This window comes from Ammospiza caudacuta, chromosome 2, assembly GCF_027887145.1.
Source record: "Ammospiza caudacuta isolate bAmmCau1 chromosome 2, bAmmCau1.pri, whole genome shotgun sequence".
Taxonomy (NCBI): Eukaryota; Metazoa; Chordata; class Aves; order Passeriformes; family Passerellidae; genus Ammospiza; species Ammospiza caudacuta.
This window is the reverse complement of record NC_080594.1, coordinates 107,791,568-107,812,739: the sequence shown is the minus strand read 5'-3', so window position 1 is coordinate 107,812,739 and position 21,172 is coordinate 107,791,568. Positions and strand designations below refer to the sequence as shown.

Here is a 21,172-nt window from a genome sequence, read left to right as displayed (position 1 = left end):
AAAGGAAAAATAACTCTAACAAGAGCAATTCCCTGTTGCTCATTTGAATTAAAACTGTTGATTTCATGGACCACTAACATTAGTTATATTTTTTTGACAGCACTTCTTGGTTTTGGGACCACTTAATTCCACCATATGAAACAGTAAAAACTGTTACTGTTACTAAGATTTTATGTTTCTATTATCCGCTAAGTCAGGTCTAGCAATCAATTCTTCACTTACATCCTAGTAAAAATTTGTATTCTTTCATTGTAATTATGACTTTTTTTCCCCCTGGGAAGATGCCAGAGATGCCAGCATTTCTCTCTGGAAAAATATTACACACTCCAGAACTCCTTTAGTAACTTAAAATCTCAAAGACATGCAATAGTACTGTCATTTCTGAAAAGCAGATTTTGTAACTCTGAACAAGGATTTTAAGATTAAATTCATGTTAGTGATCACCTTCTGAAAAAATACTATTCTGCAGAATTAGTATTAGAGTCCACACTGCTTTCTACAGGCTGTGTAACACAAGCTATTGTTCAATGTAAAAAGACCGATCTGGGGAAGCATTTCTGTTGAGAAACATACATTAAAACCTCTCTCTTTGGGTCTTGAAATTCTTCAAATAAACTGAATTCAGAATACTTACCTAACCATGTTGCAATAAGAACAGAGTCAATTCCCTCTATGGGCATACATATTCTAGCAACTACTGGATGTATTTGCTGTGACAGGTAGTACTGATAATCAATTTTAAGATTTTCTTGCTTTTTTAACTGTTCTGGAGCATATGCTCGCTGGCTGGCACTGAGATCTGATCCATCCTAAGGAGACACACACAAAACAAAGTGTGAAAAAACTCTATACAAAGGATTATGCTTCAAATATTACTCATAATTTTAATGCAAAATCATTACACACTCTTTTGGTTGATTTATTATGCATCCAATACAAATCCAACAGTAGTAAAAAAACTGCATTGCTGATGCTGGCATCAACTAGCAAGTTCAAGAATGCAAAACCAGCTTGTATTATTGTAGCCTACACGTGCAAATCAGTACGAGGAGACAGAGTAAACAGTCCCATCTGTCAATTCTGAAATGCACAATGAAAACACATTGTAGCCATCAGCCCAGTTAAAAATACACAGAGGGCATGCATTTTGGATTCACTTTGTACTAAACCAGCATTATCATTTTGCACAACAAGCAAATTCTAAGTCGTGGATATCAAAACTATATCTGTTTTGCTAGGAAATTTATATTCTTTAATTCTATAAAGATATTAATAGAATGAATGGTCAGAGAATGGACCAGCACTCATTGGCATATGAATAAATAACAGAGGCAACAGCATTGATTAGAAAGAGGAAATTCTAAAATATTCAGAAATACTGAAAGAAACGTATGGTGACATCTCAAGCCAAGAGAGAAACAGCATTTAGAGGTCCAAATATACATTACATCCTTCTCTAACTTGAAAGAGGAAGATAAGGATAAAATAATTCAATTTGGGAAGGCAATTACTAAATTGAAAACAATATACATGGAGGAATTAAGTATCAGATCTAAGACGACAGTACTCTTGGAAAATATAACTCAGTTAAAGCTGTAGAATTGTAATCCCACTTCTCAACTGCCCTAGGAAATATTATTTCTAATGTGTGTCAAAAATCTTAGAGCAAAACTCAAAGCAGTACTTTTGCAAGATTCTGTAATAGATGTAAACATTTATAGGAATGGGGCAGGGTAGGGTGAAGCACCACAACTGTTTGGGGGGCTATTTCTAAGTATAGTCTCTTTTTTGATTTTTTTAAAGCAAAATAGAACAAATGCATTAATACATGACACCTTCATTTTTTCATTTAAGACAAGCTAGTGGTTTCAACAGGGTCAGCAATGATGGACTGAAAACCCATCACTAATAAAGACAGACTGCAAGCCATTGGTTCCTCCTACTCCTTTCAGACAACTTAGTATTCAGAACAAAATTAATTTAGGACTATTCAGCTCATCCAGCTGCTTTGCAAAAATAATTACAATGCAACTCCTTCAGCTCCCTTCTTTCAACAAGTATATTCTTCTCTTGTATTGTGCCACTGCTCAGCCGCACCCGTGGCCCAGCTCTCAAAAGTCTTGGCAGCTTTGGGGTGCCAGGCCAAGAACTCTCAATTAAGTCAAATACAGTATATTTTGGTTTGAAAATAATGAAGGAGCTGAAATAGTCACATTGTTAAGTTCATCAGCTTGGCCTAAAAGATCCCTTGGTCCATCTAACTCAATCTACTATTTTTTTAAAATTAACAGAACCAAAGTGGAGTATATATTTGTTAAATAGGGATAAGCATTTATAGGGTAAACACCTGAAACCAGAAAGTGGCTCAAATTTCCCAGTCTATACATCAGAGGTGCCAGCAGATCCAATGACTATGAATTGAACAGACAAAGGTGATACTGGAAAAAACAATGACATTATTTAACCACCAACAACAATTATCTTTCCACAAATTAAAGGGTCTTCACCACCAGAATTTTCTTCTGCTGAAAATGAAGACTAGGCATTTTCTTCAAACTAAGTTCTAGCTCCAAACATGAATGAGTTCAGGGAGATTTTACCAGTCACTATATGGAAATAGTTGCTGAGCTGATCACAATGCTCTATAAAACCAAATGAATGCTCTATAAAACCAAATGTAGTACAGACAACAGACTATTTTAAAATATAAGACTACCTCACCAAAAAGAAATGACAAAACTAATTTCCCAGGAGCTGGAGCTAAGCTGTTTTTTTTTTTTTTTTTTTTTTGCTGTATCTCAAAACAATACCTAGTATTTAGCTATAAAGAAAGAGATTTTTACCTGACAAATGATATATGACACTGTGTCTCCTGCCTTCACCTTTCGGCCTCCATGAGAGTTTATCCACATGGCCACATGCACATGTGGCAAGGCTTTTTTGTCAGGATAATCCTGGGGATCTTTTGTCAATGCCTAAAATATCAAAGGGGAAAACAGAAACATAACTATGAGAAAAATCCATTACTTCAGTGATGGACAACTCAGAGCTTTAAAAGACAAGACCACATAAAAGCTATCTTCATCCTTCTACTATTTACAAGTTCATCTGAAACACAAAGTAAGATAAAAGAACTGTAACAAACTTATTTGCCATATGTTAAGCCCTAGGAACCAGTCCTTCAAATTTTATAAATGTTATTATTAATAAAACAAAAGGATGTTTTTACAATTACTATCTGAAAAATGCGTAAGTGTTGTGATCATAATGCAATTGTTTTAAAATTAAACTAAATTGAAGATGACAATATTATGCAAAATACAAAAATAGAGCCAGACAGTACCCCCTTACTCCTGTTCATACAGTAAGTCTGAATGTTGTGTAGCTAAGGGTACACAACAAGCTCTGCAGCAAGAGGGTACAAGTGAATTTAAATACTTGTGTGTATGTCATACTGCTGAGATTCCACAATGACTTTTTCCTTTAAACAAAATAAAATGCTACATTTAAATATTTACTGCCATCCCAATTCTTAGAAACAATTTCTAGACTTGACTTAATAGTTAAATACATTTTTTTTCTGAAGTAATAAAACAGAGGAACTTTAGGAATTTTAAGTGAACATTTTGCTATATATATCTTTTACAGGGACACTAAGTGCTTTTAGAAGATTTGCATTAGAACATTCTTTTTTTGAGTCAACCATAAAATTCAGTGATTTCTCTACACTAATATGACAACCTGAACACATTTCTTAACTGATTGACACAGAGCAGACAGATGTCCAGCTGGCAAAAGAAAAAGACTTTGGATGGACAGTTGATAGATTTCTATCAGAACCATAAGAGGGGCATGTAATGCCCAATTCACTGGTGAAACACCCCCTCAACAGGAAAGGGGAGTCTCTGAAGCTAAAAATACAGTTTTTATCATTGAGGATTCCCAAAAAAAGACCCCTAAAACCGCAACACTGCTGCTAAAACTGCTGTAAACAAGGCAGAGTATTTTACTTCTTGTTGCACAAAAGTCTTGAATGAGGTCTCAAAATGACTATTAACATTTTTATACAGAGCATTCTAGGGAAATATTATTAGAGTTTTCTAGAAAACAGAGTATTTGATTTGTTTCCAATGCATTCTTCAGTTTATGCATTTCAAGCCTGAAATATAAAGTAACAGCTTAGGAGAGAACTTCCCCTGAAAATATCATATCATTCTCAAAGTGCAGAGGGAGCCTGGTAAACAGCAGGATGGGACAAGACACTAAGGTGTTATTCTGGAGCCTCCAGCCCCAGTAGGGCTTTTTCCCCCTCAAATTGTAGAATCTTCACAGCATGTCCTGAACTATCCTGAACTACCTAATAAAACTCCTGCTGTTTCACAGCATCATAAGGATTAAATATTTTTGTCAGCAGTCAATATATGCAGGAACAGCAAAGTTTTTCTGAGACAGAAAAGTGCAAGATCACTTACCTTGTTTATTTCAAACTGATTTGCAGGGATCTGACCACTGACCACATTTTCTCCAATTTCTATAAGTCGCCTTTGAATATTTTCCACAATTATGTCTCGGGGCTGATCAGAAAGAATCTGACCAATTACATAGCTGCAAAAATAGCATTAAAATTAAGAAAAGCTTGGCACGTGCAAAACCATTACAACAGACAGAATGTTCTCTTCCCCTAGATTTTCTCTAGACATTAAAGAGCCCAAGGACGAAGTCTAATGAAAAAATTATAGAAATTTACCAGTATATTTTATGTTGTGTTTTATTTATTTACTTGTTTTACTAAAGGCAAATTACTGCAAATAGTTCTAATGCGAAATAATGACTTGGAATGGGTGAGTGCAACTTTCTATTTTCTTCTGTCATTCATTTTTCCATTTATTATTCCATAGCAGGTATCTTAAGATATGGAGGAGAAGAGAACATATCAAGTAAGCAAAGTCTTGCCTATATCTGCAAAATGTGGTTGGAAGATCTGCCAGCTGCAGAAGAGTTAGTCACTAAAGAACACTCTCCAACATTTGTATAGCTTTAATTACTAATACATTCCTAACTTGGAAAAATTTGCTTCTATTATGATGCATCTTTTCTTAGAAAATGCAAGTCTTAAGAACAGTAAGCAAGTATGTGGTGTATTTTTACAGATGTGAAAAGTATTCATTTTTGGATACATTTGGACCACGAGCTGTTTAAGTTTTCAAGAGGCATTATACAATGAGTCAGCACCCAGATGACCACCTCTCCACTCTCTCTTTCTTTCTATGATGCTAAATGTGTTGCTTCTACTGAATTAAAGCATTAAAATGCCCTGTGCAACGACAATTAATAAATAGTCAATCCAGTATCCATAATAATGAAGCCTCATGGCAAAAGGAAAGAGAAGCAGTCTTGGGGAAAGGGACTACTTCCTCAGGCTGCACCCGTGCACTTCCAGCTTTTTTAGAGGGTGCTGAAAGTGCTGAGCACCAGCTTCTTCAGGAAATAAAACATCTGACCTAGAACCTACAACTCCAAATGCTGACAGCATCTGCCATCTTCACAAGATTTCAGTCCTGGTTTATTAAATGACATTTACAACACTGACAACTCAAAAGTACAGCTTCCACAGGAGATACAAAACCAGAGAGTGAAATTCAGTGACATTCGGACTAGCGCAGGTCTAACCTATTACGAATGGCAGACGTTTACATCTCCTCCAAAAACCAGCTAAGTCCTCATGTTAGTTAACAACTGTGATCTTCAAGAAACACAGTATCAAATGTTTAGAAAAGTAAGTACAAATGTTTACTGTTTCAGAGCAAAGAAGACAATGCCAAAAAGAAACTCACTTGCCAGTCTGTTTAGCAAGATCACACCAATCTCTCCGGACTATATCCAGCCCTTTCAGCTCTTGTTTAGTTACATATTTCCCATCTCCTGTTGGTTCCACACTTAGAGCAGCATATTTCTTCTTCTTTAACAATAGCAAGGACTTAAAAATTCCATCAATATCAATTTCCAACAATTTGTACAGCTTGTTCACTTCATTTTTGATCTGCAAATGCACCAACATTAATGACAAATGCAACAATTTAACAATGGACAAAGTCAATTGTTCTTAAGTTTTAAAACAAGTTACATTACACCCTGTGTATTTGCATACACATTTTAAAGACTGGTCAGATATCACTAATTCATTGCACACTAGTAACTACAAGTTACTACTAAAATTAAGGTTGACCCATTGACTTTTTTAGTATCTACAGCTTGGTACATCTGACTCCTTAATCAAATTAAGGAAGGCAGATAAACATGAGATTGAAGTGACCTTGGAGATAACTGACTCCAGGTCATTTTACCAGAACAGCTACTCCACCTAACCTCTCCCATAAATTAAGCAAACAAGAGATTTCACAGTAGGGACCTACTTACTAGGCAAAGACAAGAGATGGTCACTCAGACAGAAAGGGCAAATAGCCTTATAGAAAAGCTATCTTGCAAAGGCACCTTTCTTTCTTCCCACTCTCATCCTAAACCAGGGAGGGGAGAAAAACTATGACTGCAGACTAGAGCTCTGTGTGTGCATGTCAGGAAAAACAGGCAAGTTTCTTTTACCCTTCCCCACAAAATACACACCCTTTCCATAGCCTGATTTCCTTGAGAGGAAAAGGTGAGGTTTATCTACACACAGGCTATGTTTTATCCATACAAAAAAGTTTCACATGGCACTGATATATTGTCCTTATTTAGTACCAAGTATCTCTTACCTCTCTTCTAAGGGAACAGAAGTGCAACAGCTCAAAACAGCATGAACCTTCCACAAAAACTTTCGTTCCAGCACACATTCACCCACCTACTGGCTAGGCTGAAAGTTTCCCACTTGCCTTTTTCCTTTTTCTTTCTTCATATGTTTTTAGTTTATGTTCTTCAACAGAGTATCTGCATATGCCAGGTGTCCTGTTCTGTCTTCATGTTCTGCTCTTTACTTTCTTTCCTTTACAATTTAACTTTCCCTGTTGATTTTCAGTATCCATATTCACTCACACTTTTACTATCAGCTATGAACTATCCGCTTCTCATGTCTCACTGAAGTTGGATATGCATTTAAGTTCTTTTGCCATCCAGATACTCTCACCAAGAACAGGACCTTCAGCATAAAATCTCACTGGTTTCCTATCTAGCTTTGAACTCAGATTACCATTTTAACCAAAACCTTCCTTAAAAACTTTTCATTTCTGTGTATACATATATGTGTGTACTTAGTTTTTCTCTCTTAGACCTCTGTACCCCCTATAGCAGGAATTACCATTACTTTGATGTCTCCTGTATATTTCTAAATTTTGAAGGACATCATGAGGCAAAAACCATTTTGCTACAAGGTTCATATCTTCTTTCTTAAAACAGTCAAACAATTCCTCTGAACATTTTTCTGCAATTTTTATTTTCCACTTTTCTTTCTTACAGCATACTACCCAAGTGCTCAAAACCCAGTAAGAGTTCGGTACTGAATGTACTGGACAATGGGATTCACAAGGACACACAGAAAATGAGAAAAAACTTCTGCTAAGTAATGACTGAAAAGGGCATGGATGTAAATACTGGAGGGTTAAGGGTGGGAGAGAAAACACACATTAGATGGGGGAATTCAGAAGGCACATAAGAGAATTTTCTCCAATAAAAAACCAAAATTAATTCTTGGAGGAATGCTTCACTGCTGAAGACAATTCATAAATTCAAACTTTACATCAGAACACGGGTACACTCACTAACTGCTCCCACTGTAATTGTTTGCATTAAACCTCTGTGCCTTCCACACAATCTACGTTAAAGCAAAACTACAGTGAAAGCAATGTTAATATTCCTCACCTCTGAACACAAAACTTTGGGAAAGAAATTATTATGCAGTGGAGCAGAGACATTTCTTGAGAGTGTTCCTCATCAAAACAGACAATTCTTTATCCTGATTTTTTTAATAGGAATTACTCAAAACAAGGAAAATGCAAATGATCAAAGTGTTAGCAAAAAGAACAACTGCCACTTTCTTGAGGAACAAACAAACAAACAAACAAGAAACGTGAAATGAGACAGATATAAATCACTTTTTTCTGCCACAGAAAGAATATTGAAAGCCAAAACATCTGCAATTTTGATGCAAGGTTTGATTGTGCTGGTTTACAGAGATAAGTTTACTCACTTTTTATATGTTGTACATGATTTTAATCAAAACATATCTTTCTGTCCTTTTTTTTATGTTCAATTAAAAAAACCTGATACACAATACAGAAGTACAATGGATTAAAAAAGCTTAAGATTTTACTCTCATTAAGCAGCTGACAAGTTCAAACACATACCTATTCTCTCAGAAAACCTGACTCTAATTCAGATGTACTTAACCTATCATGCTTATCCTGTCAGATTTCATAAAAGTTATTGTTATTTAACTATCCTCTGTAATGTTTAGCCATCAAATGGGAGCACAGGGACAAAAAATAAACCAGAATGAAACCACACATACACACAACTGAAGTAAGATTAAACTTTCTTATAGACTACTGTATATACACTAGAAATTATATATTATCTTGCATGTGGCAAACAAAAAAGAAAGACTGCTTTCTACCATGCCAACAGCCCTCCTGCTACTCAGTTATGATATCAAGTTATTATCCCATTTTCTGCTCCTGAATGCATCTACTTCTAAATGTTCCCACTGTCATGAAGGCAGAAGTATTCTAAAAAACCCTGGAATCACTCTCTGCCTTAAAATGAAATTACTTCTGTTTAATACTGTACTGAATACATCTTTGCTTTCTTTGGTTTTTCTTAGAGTTTCCATAGGTCTCATTCTCATCACAATTTCTTGCATCTTTCAAAAACAGCTTCTCTTACATCTTTTCTTTAGAAGGTTCTGAAATATTTCTCACTTTTCTTCCACAATTTCAGAGAGCCACAAAACTTCCACATCATCGATTGCCAGCTCCTAATCAATCAGATCTCTTCTGTATCTGGTACACCATGAAAATTAATATTTGAACTTACCACTGGAAATCTGATAACATATTGAGTGTCATACAAATTACCTAACTATATAAAACTAAACTGGGAAATGTCCCCTGTGAAAAAAAAAATCAGAACTGTTCGTGTTGTAATTGAAATTAACTTGGAGGAGAAATTGTACCTCACACTTTGGTTCACCAAATATTGAGATACTCTCCTGCTACCTTAGGATTAGTAAATAAAGCTTGTTATGCAATGAAATGGTTCATTTAATCACTTTTAAAAATGCACAGAATAGCTACACCTGAAAAAGAGCAGGTATAGCTGAGTTTTTACTACTTCATAGGTTCCACACATTGTGAAGTTCTTTCCTATGGTATATTGTCTGCTTGTGCCACAGAACCCTCTCTTAATGCCATCTGCTCCACTCAGAATAACAACACAGACCTATGCAGGAAATCTTCAAAAAGAAAAAGTTCCTTACCTTATTCCCCAGCTTGAAGACCTCATCCAAACTGGTGCTATTAGTGTTTATCATAATGGAATCTGTGTCTCCATAAATCACTTCAAGGTTCATCTAAACAAAAAAAAAATTGCTTTGAAAAACAAAAAAGAGGCACTCCATCATCTACAAGTCTCACATAACTTTCAGGGTTCAAAAATTACCCTTTAAACACTAAAAAGTATACTAGCAAGAAAATGTAAACTTTTACTCATAGGTCTGTACATTTCATTAAAACCTATTTGAATTTAAAGAGAATAAAGACACTTCAGTCACTGACATGTTAAAAGACCACTGTCCAGTTGTGTACATAATACAAATAGGTAACATTTTACTAAATGAATACTAGAAAAAAAAAGTTAGTGAACAAGTCTGATCTTGAGAAACAGCAAGAATTCTGATCAAAAATAACTTTGGACTGCTAAGACACAAGAAAATCACTTCCACAAGACTGCTGGGCAAATTCAGACAAGGCAGTCAGCCAAAGTGTTTGACAGGTATGATCACAGTCAGGTATCCCATCTCACCTGCAGCCATCACAATACCACAGGGGAAAAAAAAAAAAAAAGGGAGAGAGAAAAAATACTTAGATTTTCCATTTCAAATAAATCTGTGGATGACAGCACCTGAGAATACCACAGCACTGCCCAGATTAGTCTGCTCTTCTTTATTTTTTCAGATTATGAAGATGGCTTCATATTTCCATCTTCCCTCTCCCATCTTTTAACTGCTGCTATTCCAACCACCTGTGTTTGTGCTCCCCTGGGCAGCAGATCTTTCAGGGAATGCTCCTTTTGGAGAAGGATCTAGCTACTATGACCAACAAGTTTTCTCTTTCCAGGCTGAACTATTGAACAATTACACCCAGAGATAGACACAAACATTTACTGAACCCCTTATCTTTGACTGACACTCTGCCCCTCACATCACTTCTGATTATTGTAACAATTTAAAGGCCGGGCTTGGAGAAGACTGTATTCAAACACCAGCCATACTTGTGTAATACTCTGGATAATGGAGCAAACTCTAGACAAACTGAGGAACATAAAAAAGCCTGAGGTGCATATGAAAGGCCTAGCAAGAAAAAAGGTAAAAAGAAAAATTGCCAACACCAGTAAATGTCACATCAACAACAAAAAAATGGCAGACGGATATAATTGCGAAATATTAATTTGAAAAAAAAATGAAGACCTGACATTTTCAGTGCTGGGAACTCAATGCAGCTGTAAAAACTGCAACATGGCTATGTCCATGTTAAACTCCACAGAGTCAAAAAAACACCCTGTGACAGAGTTTAAAGGATGCCAAAAAATAAACCATAATAAACCACTAGAACACATGGTGTAACAGATTTATGAGTAAACTCTAATTAGCACTGTTGCTAATTTGCTTGAAACAGTCCCACATAGGCTTCAAGCAGGGTCCAGATCATATCTGTGGTAGGAAAAGAAAAAAGCTATAATCCATCAGGAAGGATTACATTTGTAAACCAGGCATCCTAAGAAGTGATTTCAGGTCTGTTTGGGTTACAGTTCTCCTGGAACAAAAAAAAATTTCACCAGGTGTGCTCTTTAAGTGTTGTTGTTTAATGAAAATGCTCAGCATTACCTTCTGCACCATCTCCTTGGTATGCATCAAAATCTGAAATAAAAAAAAATAATCAAAGATTAGCGTATGATATAATTACAGGCTAACACAGGCAAACATATCCATTAGGTTGCTAACTCCAAATGCTCTCACCTTTCAAAACAAAGCAAACCACCTCTCTCCTGGCAACACACAGTCACCTCAATACTCCTATTACATGAGTAAATTCTCGTTTGACCTTGTAGTAATGCTATTATTAACTCCCCTAAAACAAGATTAAAACAAATCTCAAAATTGCATGTGCATGCACACATTCTACCTTAGGAAAAAAGAACACTAAATCAAATGGCTTAAATACAACCTAATCAGCAAGTGCCAGAATTAAGTCTCTTTCAGTAGTTTAGGTCAGTTGTTGCCTTCATATCCATCATCTTATTTCCTGATGTCATTGAATTTTTTCCCAAAAACATCCTGTCTGATTCAGTCCAGCCTGGATGGTGCTCACTTTAGAAGACTTAGTCAAAGGTTGATTACCCTTGTAATGATCTCAAGATGGGTAATCAAAAATCAAACTCGTTATGGAAACCAGAGCTGGGATACAGACAGGACACAGGTCTCGAGTCAAGGGGTGTAACCAGGCTTGTTCCTCACCCAAGAGTTGGCATCCAAGTTTCCCAAATGCTCTGAACAGCACCACTCTGAATCTCAGAAATAGCTAGAGACCTCATGTGAGTAGGCTGCTGCTTCCACCTCTAATAGTGCTCAGCACAGTGGAGGGTGGGGAGAGCACCTCATCTGAAGCCACAGTTACAGCTAGAGCACAGAAAAGGGACAATCAAATGAGATTAATGAAAAAAAAAAAAGTGTAGTTGGAGCAGCAGGAAGAGCTTGGTGAATTCTGCACAGCTGCATGAGAACCAACATCTGGTCCATTCCTTCAGTCACTTGGCCACAGTTCCTCTGTACCCCCCATGTCCTTCTTATCAACATCCTGGTGGTGCTCTGGCACACAGCTCCAGAATCCACTTCCTTGGTTTCAGTCCTTTCCATTGCCACTCAGCAGAAACCTCAGTTTTTCTTCAGCCAATCCTGCTAGTCATATATATTTGTATTTTAAATTTTCTTGAGGATTAATCTGAACAACAAGTTACAGCAATGACAGATCAGAGTCTGTTAGGTGAAGCCAAACAATCTGGAACTCAAAATATAGTCAGGCAACACACTATGAACAGCTTACATCAAATTTATTAACCAAGTCTCACCTTCACTATTTTTCACATATTAAATTACAATACTCCTTGGCCATATTTGCCAAAAGGCAGAATTAAGACTTGTAGTCAAGAAGCCTATGGCAGGGAGCTAAGCAGTAGAGATCAGCAGGGATGAGGAAAAAAAGGGACAAACAGGCAAGAGCTGTCCATGCTCAGTGGGAATAAGATCATGTTCAGGGAAATCTCATTACTTTCATAAGGCCAAGGAGTCCAAAGTGAAGCCAAGAGTCTTGATTATTGTGATGCTGCCTATGCTGTCACAGCAATTCTGAAACAGGTGAAATCTCCCCCTCTACACACAAACAGGATGGCAACACTGTCATTCCTTTAACACCAATGGCAAGTTTCTTCAGTATTTCAGAACCTTTACATTACCACAGTGCAAGAATGATTTTTGTCTGCAATTATGCACTGAAAGCACTTGAAGACAGGTTCAGTTCCAGACTGTGATGTAACTTTGACACATGTCCTTATCAGGGTTATTCCCCAAGCACATATGGATATCTATGGATTTACAGTCTCTGGGTCAAGTTCAAAAAATCCAGTTGATTTAAAGACCATCCACTGGTGCTGCAAACCAGGCACTCAAACAATGTGATGCCTGAACTCTGCTGAAGTCCAAAGGTGCAGAAACCTCAGCTGTCCTCACTCTTCTTTATAGAACAGGAAAATGGTGAGCCCTAACTGCAGATTCCTGCTAGGCTGTACCTGTCACTGGAATCAGACACACACAATTCCATCTTAATTAGAAGCTCAAAGAGGGTATTCCACTCCTATTCATCTCCTAGTGAGTGATTCAGACATTCGACCCCACCACTTTTCTATGGAGTTTTGAAATAATTCTAAAGATATATCACTGGTACATGATATTAAATTTCATATAAAGTAGTCAAAATTCCAACATATTCACCACCCCACAACCCTTTCTCTTATGTATTAGCTAACTCCTACAGAGAAAGGTTCTGCCTCTCCCTTAGTACTCCAAAAGCAAACAGGAGTCCCTGAAACAAAATTGAAAAATTACACCAAAATGAAGAGTTTATACTGAAAAGAAAGGAAGGCCTATCAATTTTCCCTTGATAATCTCTGGCATTTTCTACTTCACTCTCTGAAATAATTCCATTAATAATGAGAAAGATAACTTTTTTTTCTTTTTTATTAAGGAATACCCCCTACTAAAAAAATTGTCTGGCTGTGCAAAAACCATTTCACAGTTGTCCCTGAGGACAGCAGTAGGTGTAGGTAATCACAGCAAGAGGGTCACAGACAAGTTGGCTTCATCAAGTGACTGGCATATGCTAGTGCCACCCGTTCTGACAGGAGATCACTTGGAAGTGCCAACAGCTACAAAACAGAAGGTTATAAAGTATTGCTAAATTCATTAATAAGGCAGTCAGTAGTTATCTGATTTCACAGCAACACCTGCATATTTATCCTCTCATTACCAACTGGATGATGGAATTTTTTCAAGCACGTTTCAAAAATCTGCCAATTTCAAGTGTAGAAAAAAAATAAACTTTGTAGTTAATTTTTCCCTTAACAAAGTACAGCTGTTGAGAATAATTGTTCAAGATCTTACCCTGTAATGTCAACTGCAGCAGAACAAAGAGTATTTAATTAGCAAATCTATCCAGTAATTCAACACCTATTATATAAAATGCCTTCGTGATTTTATTCAGGATAATTTGCTAAGAGGGTTATTACTGACATTCAGATGAAATTTAAAATTCCTACGCAAGTCGAGTCATAATAGCAGTAATGATCCCCCCAATCAGGAGATACTGTGTCACACAAGGTTCTTTAGCAATGCAGCAGCCCATTTCCTGACTTCTTAATTCCTGGGCTCAGCTCAGTGAGAGCCCTTCATGCCAATATTTCAGTCAGCAATACATCCTTAATGGGACTCTATTAAAATACCTAGAATAAAAGTGACTTTTTTTTTTTTTTTTGTTCAAGAGAATGACAGCTCTGCTATCATATCAATCCTGAGCAATTTCTCAGAAATGCACAGCAGAGGAAGGGAGGTGGGAAGACAGAAGAAAGAAGGAAGAGAATAGGAAAAATGGTATTGGGTAGTTTCCTTTGCAAACAATACTGCACTCCTTATGAGAGCTGGATTGTCTCCCGCTCCAAGTAGGAAGAATTAATTGCCTGGCAACCCATCTGTACAGCCATGCCCCCTCCCCCCAGCAAATATATACTTCTAAAAACCTGTGAACTTCTCAGAACAGTGAACATCTGTGAAACTCTTTCAACTTTTTTTCTTGCAAAAGTAAGGCTAGCAACACACATTCTCTCACCCATGAACTGCAATTCAATATAAACTTAAAGATCATAATTGCAGACAAGCCCTCATCAAACTGCAAAATTCCCTGTTCTAATCCTACCCCAACTCATTAATTACTTAATTAAATGAGGTTGTGATTTAAGATAGGGAATGGTTAAAAAATACAAATATACAAAGAACAGCTTTACTATTATTTATTACATCAAGTATTTTTGAAGATCCCTTATTTAAAAACCTCTGCAGAGTACCTTCTGCTGAGAGGATGTTTCTGTAGACACAAACTAAGATACAAGAGTTAAAAACCAATGAGAGCATATAAAACTAATATGCTGGTGCAAAGATTTCTCCTGTGAACACACATTTTCTGCAGAATCCTGGGGTCACAGACATGAAGGAACAGAAGGGAAAATTTAAGAGTTGACTGAAAAGAATGAGTACAGTCATTATAAAAACATTGTACCAGAGAAGCATACACCAAAAAAACCCCAAATAAACAAACAAACAAACCCTACCCTCACCTCTCCTTGTGCATTCACTCTGCACGAGGAGAAAAACAAGCAACCTTAAGGCCCTGTAAAAAACTGCATTTTTGAAAACCATCTGCACTTATCTAGAGTAGACCTGATATATTTTTCCATATCATTTAATTACTTCTTCAATTATGTAGTAAGAAAATAATTCTGTCACCTGCTTTACTAATTCTTATTAGCTATTCCTTCCCATGGGACAGAGGAATAAATGAGATGGAAAAACTGTGTTCCAGTAACACCACTCACTACTCTAAGTATTTCTGAACCTCTGTATTTTTGTAACCTATTCAATAACTTTGTTAGAATTTTGTCTTAAGTAGACCAGCACTGATAAACCACTGTCACAGGATGCTGTAAAAAGATTTTATAAAGGAGGACTTTCAGAAAAGGTTTCTATTGCTGGACAAAAAGACACATATGCCCTAAGCATAAGTGAAAGAAAGGTGGAGGCCTTATGCCACAGAGAATGAAGAACAGCAACTCAGTCTTTTTATCAGACAATGGACTTGATTTAGAAAAGTTTGAGTGATCAGATTCAAGTGGTTAATAAGTTTGTTTCAAGGAGCTTTTACTGAGTATTTGGTGTACTTAGACAATACATCCAAAGTTACATTTCTCCAAAATGTGCACTCCTATGAAACATTAACAGCATGAGAAATACACCCAAACTGCCAAAGTTTTTCCTTCTGTGTTGTTTTGGTTTTGTTTTTCCTCAGAAATGCTGAAATTAACTGTTCATACTCCACCCAGCAAAGCTGACAGACAGTAACACAACTTTCACAGCTCCTGGATAAAACAGCAGTACTGGATGGAGCACCAAAACCTCAGGGAGAATGGTTCCAAGGGCTGAAGCAGTGTACACAAAGATCCAGTGACACATGTTTGCATGCCAAGAAAAGGTGGAATCTTTTGCTTCACAAACAACAGAAGACACAAAAAAGGCAACAACAGAAATGTGCTGAGTACAGAAAAAAATTATGTGTATATTTGTCACATTTTGACAAGAAATGCAAAGATTACAATAAAACACAGATGATGATGAGAATCAAATTAGAATTTGAAGACAAAGTTCCCTTGGTGCCAGAAACAATTATATCCTTAAAATTCTACAGTACTTCAAGTATTTGTAGTGAGCTTCGCTGAAGAGAATGGGAGAACCAGAATTGTTTTCTTATTAAATTGTGAAACTACTGATTTTTCTATACAGTATGTTACAAACCATGCTATACTAAAACAAATTTTGCCTATTTTGGAAAGTGTTATTTTGGTATTAGGATGAAAGAAAGAACAATGAAACATACTCTTAAAAGCATTGAACAAAATGAAAAAAAAACCACAAACAAAAACAAATAAAAAAACAATCAACAAAAAAAACCCCACAACAACAAATAAGAAACCAAATACACACAAAAACTTCCATGTTGGAAATGATTTTACAATCTCAGAACTGAGAAATGGAGTGCTCAACAATAAAGCTGAACACTTGAGTGCATAGAAGGTAACTGATCTGACTCTGACCCACTTCCCAGAAGTGTTCTGTGTTCCCAGAAGCAGCAGGAATACAGTGTCCATGTGATAACTAGCTGTGAAAAATGTTGGTACAGCCCCGGCATCTCCTAACCCTCCAGAGAAACCAAACACATGGACAGTTCCTAGAGAAGCACCAGGGCTCAGCCCACCCATGCTATTATTTTCTTTCTAACTCATTCAAAAACTGAACACCTAAAATGAAGGAGCAAGGATCCCTGTTTCACTCAATGAAGAAACAAGATCAACAGCATTTAAAATCCCTTGAAGAATGTGGTACAAATCTTGCCTCATTAACTTTCATGATTCTCTTTTTATTCCAAAGCATTAAACAAATTTGTGCTTGACATGTAAGATGCAAAGGTAGCTTTGCTGAGTAAGCTGACTGCAACTGTATCAAAGGTAACTGCATCATAAACCGCAAGTAAAATCCCTCCTAATTAAGAAAGACTATGACAAGCATCATTTACTATTTCTTAATGATACCAAAACATATATTAAGTTATTCAATATTTAAATGCTTATGCATTCTCCTTAGAGAAAACAACAGCATTTGTTTCAGTGGAATGAGCAAACATTTAGACAGGAAAGCTTTACATTGCTTTGGTTCCCAAACTGAACAGGTTTAACACATTCAGCAAAATATAATCGGTCTTTCACTAGAAAAAATAAAATGACAAGAACAATAAATAATGAAATTGATTACTAATAAACAAAAGCTTCCTTTTTAGTCAGACAAGTTAAAATCCTGTCAAGGTTTAAAACCAGAGCACAGAAATTTTCATCTGAATAACAGCAAAATCTATTCCAGAGCAGGGAATAATAACCATACCATTCTCCACATCAGGTTTAAAACTACAGAGTTAGAAGTTATCTTTCAAATACATAAACATGTCTCTCAATCTCAAAGTGACAGAGATGCAAGCGCAGTCCCATGTCCAAGAGAAGTTACTCTCACAGCCATATAACTAGGAGTCCTGGAGAAATCAGGGAGTATGTCTCAGAATCAGTAGAGATGTTTTTTCAAAAACATCAAGTATGCCTATAAAGCTGAAAAAGAAATAAAACTCCAAAGATTAAACATTTTTAAGCAGTAGATAAACTCAGTGCACTACCTGAGATGACAACAAACTCCCTGAGAATCAAATCTTCCTCCCCTTTGTTTCTGGGGTGTTTTTTTAAATAAAAAGCAAAAAACTAGAATTAAAACTTTTCTAAGATTCTCTTGGTCAGCATCTTTTAAGTAATATCCACAACTAGTGTGCTTGGAGAAAAAGGAAGGCCTGGGAGAAGACAATCAAGTGCTAAAGAGCAAAACAGATACAGGACACATTTGCACTACCTGATGAGTATTATTAAAATAAAAAATCCTTCTACTGAACAATACAGCCTTCTTCTTCAAGAACCATGGCCATTTTACAATAGCTACACTAAACAGAACAAGGCAATCTCTGACTAGATACAGGTAATACCCACTGAAAATTATCCTGACATTTTATAGGAGATAAGAGGACATGGTAGCTCTGGTAATGAATAGACTGTTTGTGGATGTTGTGTCCATCAAAAAATCTTTATAAGTGGCTTGAACTGCTTTAAAACTGTTCTTTCATTTTAACTAAGTGATTGTCTATCAAAGCAACATTTATGCAAATTCAGAAAAGTATTTTAGCCTCTAATTAGCCTGCAAAGAAAGTTCTCTTACCTAATTTCTTAAATGTCATGCAGGATTTTCATAAAGCATATAATTTTGTTTCATTAAATTAGATATATTTAGACAACATGACAGGTGTTTTTATAAAGTTAAACAATACTTATTCATCCTCCTTGGCTGCAGCTGGTGTCAGCACCAAGAATTCCTTGGGCAAGGAAGGATCCATTTGCCTAAATGGGACAAAATTATCTGTGCCAACAGGCTGGCAGGAGAGCCTGGAGCCAGCACTGGGCTGGAGTGCATGTCCATGCTGGCAAGCACAGGGTGGGATATGTGGGCAGGAAGGACCATGTAACCAACAGCAAGGGGACCTCTCCAAGCACATCCATGTGAATAAGGCAGTGCCTCCAGCACAGCGTTACAGACAAAGCTCTGGCACTTTCTAGGTCATCTCTCTGCTCTGAAAGAAAGGAACATTCTGAAAGACTTCAAAATAATCTGCTTCAGATCTCGCAGATTATGAGCCCCAATGACTGAGCAAGAAGTTCCTGTACATTCACCTTCCCAGCTATACTGGGATGTTCAAGGTTCCACCAAAACTACTCAAATGCAAAAGATGAGAGATCAATTGTATATGAATGCCTAGAGGGTTCACAACTGTACTTAAAAAAACCCAGCTTTTAATTTTGCATTTACCCAGAGAGTAATAATAAAAATTATTATGATATGTTTCCACATTATATGTGGAATAATGTACATTACTTATACAGGCTATTTTACAAATGCTTATGGACTTTCCTCCTCCCTCCTGTCAGCCTGGAACACCACACCCTGCCACTCTGTCTTACATCACATCTGTATCTTCAGTCCCATAAACACATAACTTGTTGGGATACTTCCTCCAAGCCTTCAGACACAGCTCTGTGCGCAGATTTCTCATCTCTTTTAGCAGTATAGTAAAAGCCTTTTTAGGTGGTGCCAGGGACAAGAAACCTTATGAGGAGCCACTGAGGTCACTTGTTCAGCCTGGAGGAGACAGAGGGGAGACCTCACTGCAGTGACAGCTTCCTCATCAGGGGAAGAGGAGGGGCAGGCACTGATGTCTTCACTCTGTGACCAGTGAAGGGAATGGCCTGAAGCTGAGCCAGGGAGGTTTAGGCTGGATATCAGGAAAACGTTTTTCACCCAGAGGGTGGTTGGGCTGCTCAGGGAAGTGATCAGAGCACCAGCCTGACAGAGCTCCAGAAGTGTCTGGGAATGCTCTCAGACACGTGGTGTGACTCCTGCGGTGTCCTGCACAGGGCCAGGACTCAATGATCCCAATGGTTCCCTTCCAACTCAGCATATTCTGTGATTCTATCAAACAGTTTCAGCTCTACATGGCATGCTTAACATTTTCTGCTTAAGGCAGGACCTAGAGATTGCTCCAAAGATTTGAAAATACGATGAGGGATGAGGAACACACATGGTTAACAGTATGAAGTCTCAGTTCTGATTTGTTCTGTGCAACTCCTTTACAGCATATGATGAAGCTGGATTGGATACAGATGGAAAGAGCTCCTGACAGTCTGTCAGAGTCAGACACAGTCTTTTTAGATTATCTCTTAAAAATGAGCTTCCCAAATTCCCTAGATATGTCTGACAAGGAAACCAACAACCAACCAAAGCCCAAGACAGAGCTCCTCAGGATATGAAAGACTCTTCTAGAAAATAGTAAGCATTTACTAACCAACCAAACAATTGTAAGATGTATAATGTAGAAATAACATTTTTTAAAAAGGCTTATTTAAGCTTTTTAACTATTTTTAAACTAACTACAAAAGAAAATTACTAGTTAACAATCCTAAATTACAATCCTAAATTGCTTGTTAAATAGGGCTTGCAACTCTAAATCAGGAATAGGAACTGTAGGGTGGGTTCACCTTCCAGATTTTTCCTGTAAGGATGCAAAGGAATAAAAGGGTCCATGTCATTGGAAGCTATTGCCTATCCACAGACATTCACCACACCACATATATCATAATCACCTAAGAGCTAAGGATGGAACCACATTTGATGTCAAAGAGCTCCTGCAGAAACAGAAATATGTTCCATGACAACTTTGGGAGTACTCCAATTGAGAAAATATGAGCTTCATGTAAAAGCAAACTCCTGAAAGGGACCACCTTATTATCAGCCTTTAGGGTTTCAGCAGCCAGGGGTCACTTGGTCAATTACCTATAACTGTAGTATAGGGCACTTTTAATGCCTTTTCTAGTCTGTCTCATAGCCCAGGACCCTTGTGCTGTTTTTAAAAATGGAACAAGGTTAGTGGCTTATCAATGCATACAGTTACATTTTTCAGGACTATAAACTTGTGCAAAGAAATTATAATTTCAGAAGTTTCTTTTCTGCATTAGTCTGTTGTTAAGCACTCCACGTACAGCCCACCCATTTCAGTATTTAGAGGTTTGAAATGAACAGCAGTGTGGCTTCATTACTAATGAAGTTGCTAAGCTGTCATTGTACAATCCCACAGGACATGGATTTGTTTGTTACTTGCAAAGAATATGGAAATTTGAAGACTAAGAAAACAGACAAATGTATTTAACCTTTCAGCATGACCCTCTAGGAATCCAATCCAAATACTGACTTTTAGCCACATTAACAGATTAAAGTAGTGGAGTTTTGCCACTCATTCAATCCACATAAATCACATAAAAAGATACTGCTCAACAGGAATACATTTCTATTCTAATGATGGAAAAATCTTAATTACAAATGCAAGTTAAGCATGCTACCTCCATAAATCCATTACTACAAGAGAGGCATGCTGATTATTTTTTAAATCTTTAA

At 36.9% G+C, this 21,172-nt stretch overlaps 1 protein-coding gene across 1 annotated transcript in view; it reads right to left on the bottom strand.

Annotated features, from left to right (window-relative positions):
- Positions 1–21,172, bottom strand: part of POLA1 (DNA polymerase alpha 1, catalytic subunit) — a 184,676-nt gene that overhangs the window by 108,100 nt on the left and 55,404 nt on the right. Inside the window, 6 exon segments of the mRNA XM_058824903.1 lie at positions 635–809; positions 2,844–2,975; positions 4,473–4,605; positions 5,835–6,040; positions 9,467–9,559; positions 11,093–11,125. Of these exon segments, the coding sequence (XP_058680886.1) occupies positions 635–809; positions 2,844–2,975; positions 4,473–4,605; positions 5,835–6,040; positions 9,467–9,559; positions 11,093–11,125 (772 nt within the window).